Raw genomic sequence first — 9,697 nt, forward strand, 5'->3', positions numbered from 1 at the left:
ACAATGGCCGCAAGTAAATGTTGGCATGGATATTACAATGAGTTTGATGAATGGTTAGAACCAGTATTACAACTTAGTTCAGTTCTGATAGATGTTTGAGTGGCTTTTCGTGATAGAGACAATTTGATTTGTTTGGTTCCAAATATTCTTTTTCTTCGTCAGATCTGCTTTTGTTACTTAGGCTATAAATACAATTTGGATTCTAGCTGAAACTGTCAGATCGCAGTTTTAACTTTTCATGATTTGTCGTTCAGTTTCTTAGTCTGGATCCGATATAATGAACGCCTGTTTCCATTGAATTTCTAATGGAGCAAGAGAAGGATGGAAGTTGGCAGTGAAGATTAGGATTTGGTTGCTAAAATTCACGGCTATGGAGCCACTTTTCAGAGTGAGACTTCATAAATGATAGTTAAGAAGAAGAAGTTTATAATTTTTCTGTTTCGTAAAACTTGCAATTCTTTTGTATGTTTGTGTGAGAGAGAGAGAGACAGATAGGTGGATACCCAAAAGGCTTAACAGAATCCTACATTTTTAAGAACGCTGAATTTATCAGAAATTTTATATTCTAAAAAACACGTTTATGTTACCAAATACCCCTAATATCAAAAGGGTGTGCATAACCAAAGCTGCATATGGAAAAATAATTTTCGATAAGTTGTAAATTATTCTCATATTATTTGGCAATTTTGACTTGTGATTTTCAATGAGTTCAAAATTAATATTTGAACATAAGAAATGCAAAACTATAGTTAAAACTTGACATATAATTGAATTCAAATGTTCCTTGAAAATTCGTTAAGTTCAACAATTTCAATACCAAATTGTGGTCCAACTTGGAACCGTTGGTATCTTCGGGGGGCAACGGGGTCAAGTCGGGAGAAATGCACAACGTAGTCCATTTGCATATTTACAAGGGTAAAATAGACCATCGAACCAGAAGGATGAGCGAGGGCGTTGGGGTAATTTGGGCTTCCAACTCTATTCTTTGTCCCTCCCACGGAACGAAGCTGGTAGCAGGAGATGCCCCTCAGTCCCTTCCCCATGCGATTCGGTACGAGCGAGGGCGATACGAGTCAAAGCTACAGGATTTCGGTTCGTTTCGTTGCGTACGGACTCCTTGGCCTTGCGTCAGTCTCGGGATTGCCTGACATCCGAGTCTGACGCCTGGAAGCAACCGTTGCCCCTCAGAATACAGAGACCCAAAATTTCACGTAAAATTTTGAATGCCGTCAAGAAGTTTTAAATATTTTATTTATTGCCTCACAGATCCACGTAACGCATGGTTCGATGACGACAGCGAGCGGGGCCACACGCTTCGCGTGAGCATCGCTCTCTTTCGTCCCTCCTTCAAGCCAACGGCCGAGATCGAGGGATCTGGGCCACGGACGGCCGAGATTCACCAAGGAACGTTCTCAGAACGACCTTAATAGCCCCGGAAAGCACATTAAAGACATGATTGGTCTCCTTGCATGTGGTCAAATCATGGATCGGCCTTTGTTTGACTGGGTCTCTCAGCGTTCCGTATAATCAACCCATAGCTGTGTGCTGGGGTTATGACGCGGTTCGGTCAATCCCGCCAATGGGTTCGGCCTGATCGACATTATCCAATTGGATCTAGGTTTGGGTTCGATCTCGTGATAAGAATTTCAAGATGGTGGCTCATTTGGGTCTTGACTCAGTCTAGTGGAAGGAAGGTGCTTAGGAGCTCAGCCACCACAAAAGTCAAAAACCCCAAGTCGCTTGCGTGTCTTTGCCAAATTCTACAGGGGCAATTTTGTAACTGCAGCTTTTTGAAAAGTTCAATTTACCCCCTCGGCCTCCTCCAGTAAAATGAAATGAAGAAGGCGTACCGAATAACTGCCACTGCATTTTTAACGGTAAATAAAAAAGGGCGATACGTTTCGCCGTCTCCCTTCGTCTTTTCTTTATCCTTTTCTGCAGCAAATTGCATTTCTTTAGAAACCTGCGCGGACGATAAAAAAGAGAGGTTTAAATAAAACTCAGAGGTGGGACCACACGATGGCCGTAGGATGATGAGATTTAACACGTGGCGCGAATCGAACGGTGGAACCGGGGTTGTGGATGAAGCTGGGGGAGGGAAGCGGTCTGGTTGGTTTCGGGCGACCGGGAGTAGGAGGTGGGCGTGGGGGTTTCCACCGGACTGGCCGGTGCGATGGGGTCACGAGTATAAGAGTTGGAGGTTTAAGGGGGGAGGAAGGAGAGAATTTACTTTCAGGGGTTTTGGCGATCGGAGAAGCAGAGAAACGGGAGGAGGAAAGCGTGTTGGTCACAATTTTGTCTCGGGAGAGTGTTTACCGGAATTCGTGTTTTCTAGGAACCGAACCGCCGGTTTCCGACGTCATTCTGGCCATCTTTCGCCGGAATTTCGATGGAATTATGGTTTTTCTAATGCCGATCCTCGCCGTTGGATGGAGGATCTCAAAGGCAGAAGCTTACCGAGGTTAGATTCTGAATTACCCTCCTTGGAGGCATGGATTTTTGCGGAATTGGCGCGGTCGGGATTTTGCGAGGGTTTTTGTTGTCCTTCCCGGGGTTTTTCCGAACGATTACAGTTTCTCTTAAATTTCATTCTTTAATTGTTTTTCTTTTGGAGTTCTCCGTTAAGGAGCTGCGCGATCCAGCTTGCATATTTTGAAAAGTTTCTTTTTGTGGTGTTGATTTGTGTTCTGGTTTAAATTATGGTTTTGTTGCGTTTGTTTCCGTAATTGTGGATGATTTCTGCGGAAAATATGAGATATACTCATTTCATCTTAAATTTCACCGATTTTGCGTCGTGTTATGGTTTTCAGATCTTAAATTCCTTTTTCTATTTTTTTTCTCGTTATAGAATTCGTCGATCTTCAAAACTTGTTTTTCTTTGTTGTGTTTGTGAAATCCTTATCTTGATCCCGAAGTTCGGATAATTCTTTCGCAGGGTTTGAAACATGAGACACGATTCCTCTCTCCCAATTGAGAATCGAGAACTTCCTCCCAGATCAAATGTAAGATGATAACTGCTTTTGGGTCATTCTTTTCCAAAGTCAGGAGGAATCGTTCTTTTTCTTGGTTTTACCGTTGGCCCCATTTTTCTCAAATCTTTGGGATCGATCCCTGATGGTTCTTTTTTATTTGCCTTTTGAGATTGCTTAGGTGGTCTGTGTGCTTTGCAGTTTCCCATTTTATGTCTTCTTTTTGTTTACTCAATATCTACATCACGTTACGTTGCGGAAGAAAATTCTTTGCCTTGTCTTTCTTAAGTAGGATTTTACACATCCTGTTCAGTTGCCTATGCGTGATCGTTTCCTTCGTTTCGTTTATTGGAATTTATTGTGGCCTTTCCTTGGTGGTTGCCAATGCTGGGGGCTGATGGTTATCAATAACAGTATCTCTTTTGTCCCTGGTGTTGAAGTATGCACATCAGTGCAAAGGGCTGATGCTTTGGAGGACGCAGTAATTCCTTTGGTTACTTGATATGACGTAAAGAGAAATTTCATTTTCTTGCTTTTTTTTAATGTTAGAGTAACAAGTACAGTTGTTGCTTTATTGCTTCATTGCGGATTTTATTTTTCTATTGATACACTTTTATTTTAAAACAATTCTGAGCACGTTAAATTACTTTGTGAATGTAATTGTGCAGTGGCAGGATTTCTCCTTACCAACTTGACTTCTCATTGGTGGATCGTGAATGTGAAGATCAAATATATAGCTGATCATCTGTAAATTTTTCCAGAGTGATACTGTGGATGGCTCCATCAAGTTATTTGATGCTTATTTGCTGAATTCTCCCTGGATATTATAAGTTGGAGTAATGCAGAAAAGGTTGGAATGTGGATTCAATTGCTACCAAGTGCCAACCATGCCCCGAACTTCACGATCAGCCAGGGTACTCCTGTTTAGCTGATTATCTCTATTATATTTTTACCTATCGTTATTTTCCCTTTTTAAGTTCTTGCTTCTTATCGTTGTTTTTCCTTCTAATTCTTACTTCTATATTTCTCTCAGGGAAAACGTTTATTCAGAAAAAAGGACTCTCACTATGATATGCATGCTTTTGAATTATTGGCTACTGTTGCTGGCAAGTTATTATGTGAGAACGAATCATTTCCTACCAATTGTGATTCTTCAGTTAGAAGGGATAAGGAATCTGCTAAGAAATTAAAAAATAACGCAGCTCAAAATGTGAAGAAGGCTGGATGGGCTGTTACGGGTTTTGACAGTTCCCTTTCTGTTTCAAGCGATCCGGTTAAGGAAGAACTGCAGAATGAAGTGAAACCATTTAAATTGGAAGTGTGTGATCAAGGAATCTCTGACGAGGGTCCTTTAGCCTCCAGAGATGTTTTACATTGTCCGCTTCGGCAAGGAGAGTGCCACACCTCTGGAGAGGGTTCACATGTTCGAAGTGGGGATGCATCAGGATCTATTTCAGTGATCACCAAGTTTGATAGCTCTCTTCAGGCTCGCTTAGTAGGTAATTCTGTTGATGAAGTAAGAAATAATGTCTCTGGAGTCTCCTCTGGACCTTGGGAAATACACAAACATGAGACGGATGGGCTTCAAGGAAAATGTGCTGAAACCAAAAGCTACCCTTGCTCCCTAGAATCTCCTGATTTGAGAACAGGGAATCCAAACAGTGGATATGGACAAGGTAGTCAGGTGATGATTAGTCGCCATTCGGGAGGAACTATCCCTGATACGTTCAGTTCACAAGAACCTATTGATGAGGAGACAAAGCCTCCTGCATTGGTTAGTTCAGCCAGTAGTGATGAGGTCAGCTTTTGTATTGGGCGCGTACCTTATAGCTCGTCTCCTGTTATTCAGGAGGATGTAAAAATAGTTCAAGAAGATGATGATGAAAACTCTTCTGGGTGCAGTAAACCCAGTAATGTATCTCTACAAGGTAACTGGCCACGCCTTGCTGATAGGAAAATCAGGAAGGTTTCCTCAAATATTTGGAAAGCGGCTCCTGCAATGTTGAAAGATGGGAAGCCCTATAACAACGGTATGCCTCTAGACTTTCGAGTTTTTTTAGGAATTAACGATTTTTTTTTATGTATTCTTTTTCTCTCAACTGTTATGATTTTTTCTCGATTTAGTGATGCTGCAAAATTTTGTTGTCCTTGTCATGTACTGATAAAATGTTTACGATATTGCACTTTGTACATTCACTTCTGGATTACAATCAACTGGGTCTTTTTTTGGTTCCTTCTTTTTCAAGTTATTTCTCTGTTATTGCTAATCAGATGTGGAAACGAAACCTGCATTCTACAATAGGAAAACTAATTGTAAACGACAAAGAACTCAAAGGTGTCCTCCCGTTAAGAGAAGAAGATTGTTTCAACAAAGCCTGCTGTCAATATTTGATGGAGGGATTGGGGGTGAAGATGCTTCTACCCCACCAGAGAAGCACATATACGAAGATATCTCTACTCCTGATTCAAGGATTAATCACGGTAACTTTCCACTTAGTGACTTCGTTGGGTCTTAGTTTTAATTTTTTCTTTGTATATAGTCCTGAAAGCTCCAAAGCTGTCATCTGCAGCCAGTGGGGCCTCAAGCCCAATAGAAAGTACAAAGTCATCTGTGAAGGCTAATGATTCAAAAGGTGGGACTTCTGTTTGTGTTCATGTTACTCTGATCCTTCTGTTTTAGTCATGTAGATGCAGATTTCTGGTCCTTAACCTGACCCCTTGTTTTGGTTTCAAATACACAGTGAAGTTGAATATCAAGTCATTCAAGGTTCCTGAGCTCCTCATTGAGATGCCAGAAAATGCAACTGTGGGATCATTAAAGGTTAGTTCTTGCCTAGCTTCTTTTGTTAGATCATGAAGCTAGTTGGATGTATCATGGGCATTGTCACCAATGGAAAGATCTCTCAGAGGAATTTGTAGATTATTATCCATATCGTCACTAAAATGAGGGTATCCAATAATTATAAACTCGAATCACATGTTGATTGGCACCATAGTACTCTCTCTGATATGTAAATTAATTTAATTTCAGAGGACTGTCATGGAGGCTGTCACATCCATACTTGGAGGTGGGCTACAAGTTGGAATTCTCCTACAAGGGAAGAAAATCCACGATGACAGCAAAACCCTGCTCCAGACAGGGATTTCCTGTAGCAATGAGCATGATGATGTTGGATTCATGCTGGAACCTAACACCATTCATGCTCCAAAGTTTTCCTCGACTGATCCATGCCCCCCACTCTCTCCCAAAGAAACTGAGCCATTAAACAGGTATTACTAAAAAATTTGTGGCACGGACCAACAATTGAAGACTTGTGGTGGTTGCGTAGTTCCCTTTCTGTCCTTAGCTCTTGGCATGTATTCACTTTAGATGTAAACGTGTGAATCATTATGGACTAAAATTACGTTTGTTTTTCTCTCTAGGTACAATCCTCTGTCTGATAATTCAGATCTAGGCGTAGATGAGCCCACTGCTGGTGGACCTCTATGGGAGGAAAGTGACTGTAATCAGACGACATCTCCTGCTGAATTATCAACTAAGAATGCGAACCAGAACTCCAGGGCATTGGTTGCCGTACCAACTGTAAGTGTGGAGGCCTTGGCGGTGGTGCCCCTCCATTGCAAGCCCCGGCGGAGTGAGCTCGTTCAGCGTCGAACACGGCGACCATTCTCTGTTCCAGAGGTGGAAGCGCTGGTAAAGGCAGTCGAGAAGCTTGGGACTGGGAGGTATGTATCCGTGTATGTTCTGCAACATTTGATTCTTTGGAGTGGCCAGAACCGATACCATTGAGACAAAACTGACTGGTCGAACTTGGTACAGTTCGATCATAATCGCTTTGCAGCATTCTGCTCTTATTGGCGTTTTTTTGGTTGTTTTCTCAGATGGAGAGACGTGAAGCTACTAGCTTTTGACAACGCGAAGCATCGCACGTATGTCGACTTGAAGGTAGTTGCTTCTCCATCGAGCTCTCTGCTCCTTCATGCTTCTTTTCCTCAGTTTGGTACTCTTGTCTATCACGTAATCTTGCCTTGAACTACCGCATTGTTTGTGAGCTGTGAGGGACCTATGTCCTTCAAAATATCCCCTTCCTGTCCCTGAGATCGAGACGTCCCACGGTATTGTCCAGTCAAATCCTATCCGAAAGAAAACGATACGGTGCCTGAGGAAAGCAGAGGCGTGCAGGCGGACGATTCTCCTACTTCCGCAGATGAAAAACTCTGACTTCGTCCTGCCTATGGAATCTATTGCTTCTCATCTTCGGCAATCATGAAGATGAGAAGAAAAGGGAAAAAAGGAACGAGGATGGTGGAAGGCTTCCGTGGGAGCCACGGTTGACTGTAGCCTTGCTTGTTTTGGGAGCCAACTGTTTTCAAGCCACGTTTGGCCAGAAGAATGCTTGGTCTTGTGTACTTGGGCTGGACAGATAAGGTTGGCTGTCAACTTTAGAAGGCATTTTTTTCCTTTTCTGGGTTGAAGTAAACGGCAAGGGCCGCAGTCCCGCGTACTACCTTCCCTTCTCTGTACTTCTCCTGTGGTTATTGGTAGTTGGTACTGGGCCACAGGCCGCCTTCTTTTTCCTTTTTGCCCTTTTCTCTATTTCTTTAATGAAGGGCCAAACTGTCCTGGCAGCTTAGGAGTAGGATAGTGGGGCACCGTTGTCATTTTAGTATTAGTTGGCATGTTGGCTTGCAACCTGTTTCTTTTCCTTTTCTTCTTTTATTTCCGAACGTGGTGTCCTTGGTCTCATCACGTTTGCTTTTGTCTGAACGTGGTGGTGCCCTGGTCCCAGCCTTGCTGTCCGCCTTTAATTGCCACCGTCTATTTCTCGGATGGATGGTGTACGTAGTCTTCTGCCATGATGTGTTAGATTTCACGGGCTTTTTTGCTTTTCTCTTGGTCCCCTACGCTACCCGTTTGACCGTGCAGCTGGACCCAGCATGGCTTCTTGAACCGGCCCTCCTTTCCGTGAACAAGGAAATGATGCCTCTCTTTTCGCTTGGCGGACCCTCATAGGGTGGTTTCAAGTACCTGGACTCGATCATCAGAAAATGAACCGAAACGAAAGGCCTCTTTAGGTTCTCAAGTGGTCTATTGGTCCCACTGCTTCTACTAATCCAGAAGGCTTCAACACCAATCGAAACCGGTCCATTCTGACTTCCATTAGTCATCTCTATGCACGGTCGGCATCAGCTATGCTCCCCGTGGTTCTGGTTCTCTAGCGTCACGGTTTCGAGCCGAACGAAGTAGGCTGACCACACTTGTACTGCCCAATTTGAGAAGCCAAAAGACTCATCTTACTGATCCCAATTCCTATGTTTGTACACGATGGCTTGTATTGATGATGGCGGTATTATTGTTACAGGATAAGTGGAAGACGCTCGTGCACACGGCGAGGATCTCTCCGCAACAGAGGAGGGGGGAGCCGGTGCCGCAGGAGCTCTTGGACAGGGTGCTGTCCGCCCACGCCTACTGGTCGCAACAGCAGGCGAAGCATCAGGTCAAGCAGCAAGGGGAGACACGCTTGCTACTTTGATTCCCGATCTGTAAAAAAGGAGTGAACACAAAATGGAGACGAGAAGGAAAAAACCAAAGTCTGTAATATTCTCTCACCATGATTCTTGGCCGGAATTTTCCCTTCTGTTCTTTACTTACGAGGGAAGTCTGGTATGTGTATATTCATGAAATAAAGAAAGGGCAAAACCTTGTGGATGGGAAATGCTAACAAAAAGTCTTTCATGGTCGTCGGCCGTCGTCACCGGCGGCCGTGCCATCTCTGTTCTTTTTTAACCATCTGATGGTTCCTGACATGTGTGAATTGGGAAGAAGGAAGCAAGGGGGGTTGGTGGTGTCCTGTTGATTGGAACGGAGAAAGGGAGAGGTGTTCGATTTGTTTGGGGGAAGGTCTGTTGTAAAGAGATGGTCGACGATTCAATTCTTATTTTCTCTTCTTTCTAGCTTCTCTTTTGTTACTGGAATAATCAAGTGAAATTATGTGCAGTTTCTCCTTTCTTCACTGCGTCTCTTCCTTTTGCTTCTTTCCATTGACATTCCTTTTGTGGGCATTAGATAAGGCCACCTCAAGAAGCGGGGAGCAGACTGGAGCTCTCACGCTTGTGTATCGAAGCTGGCCTCCCCCCTTGGCTATGGAGGTACCTGAACTTCTTTTCTAATCTAAAACCAATTACAGTCGTCTTCATTTTCAGTTTTATGAAAAGCATACATCTGGTCTCAAATTCGAAAGGATGAACATCTTAACAAAGGGTTGGTGGCAAGTGCATTAGTATCGCTATTATCTTTTCTTTGATTTGGATACAGAGGGAACTTGCGACACGGCGCTGCATAGGCTTATGCTAGAGATTCACAACCATGATAATTGAACCAGTGACCGACCTTATATCAGTTGCAGCACAACCAGCCATGCCAAGCCACGCCCATGGGAATTGAACCAGTGACTGACCTTAATATCAGTTGCTGCGCAACCAGCTATGTCAAGCCTCTTGATGTTGGTGCCGCTTATGACGTACAATATTCTTTGCAGGTGATGTATATAATTCAAAAAATCAGAAATATTCTGTCATCAAAATTCCAATCGTTGTGAAAAATCAAGTTAAACATCTATGCAAACCAAGTCAGTATTAACAACAGGCTGCTATAGGCAATGTCAGGTGTATTTCAAAGGTTAGGCACACCAACCTTGCCAGTACATTGCGTTGCACATGGAGTTGGC

General features: G+C 43.2%; 1 protein-coding gene across 5 annotated transcripts; it reads left to right on the plus strand.

The window, feature by feature from the left end:
• Nucleotides 1-2,223: 2,223 nt before the first annotated feature.
• Nucleotides 2,224-8,979, plus strand: LOC116254343 (telomere repeat-binding protein 5). 5 transcript variants are annotated; one of them, XM_031629709.2, is made up of 11 exons: nt 2,224-2,461; nt 2,936-3,002; nt 3,638-3,883; nt 4,003-4,999; nt 5,241-5,450; nt 5,540-5,602; nt 5,711-5,790; nt 6,001-6,239; nt 6,393-6,695; nt 6,852-6,915; nt 8,333-8,979. In XM_031629709.2, exons 3-11 carry the CDS (start codon nt 3,809-3,811, stop codon nt 8,501-8,503), a joined length of 2,202 nt encoding a protein of 733 aa, XP_031485569.1. In that variant the 5' UTR covers nt 2,224-2,461; nt 2,936-3,002; nt 3,638-3,808; the 3' UTR covers nt 8,504-8,979. The 5 variants fall into 5 exon arrangements, with proteins under 5 accessions (XP_031485569.1, XP_031485571.1, XP_031485568.1 ...); XM_031629711.2 differs by having other exon boundaries at nt 3,731-3,883; XM_031629708.2 differs by lacking the exon at nt 2,936-3,002.
• The last annotated feature ends 718 nt before the right edge of the window (nt 8,980-9,697 follow it).

The sequence above is a fragment of the Nymphaea colorata genome, chromosome 5, assembly GCF_008831285.2.
Source record: "Nymphaea colorata isolate Beijing-Zhang1983 chromosome 5, ASM883128v2, whole genome shotgun sequence".
Lineage (NCBI taxonomy): Eukaryota > Viridiplantae > Streptophyta > Magnoliopsida > Nymphaeales > Nymphaeaceae > Nymphaea > Nymphaea colorata.

Excerpts from the sequence above, each read along its gene's own strand:
- LOC116254343 (XM_031629709.2), top strand. The coding sequence starts at position 3,809 with ATGCAGAAAAGGTTGGAATGTGGATTCAATTGCTACCAAGTGCCAACC. Across the intron at positions 5,791-6,000 it reads CAACTGTGGGATCATTAAAG|AGGACTGTCATGGAGGCTGT; the intron begins GTTAGTTCTTGC and ends ATTTAATTTCAG. Across the intron at positions 6,240-6,392 it reads GAAACTGAGCCATTAAACAG|GTACAATCCTCTGTCTGATA; the intron begins GTATTACTAAAA and ends TTTTCTCTCTAG.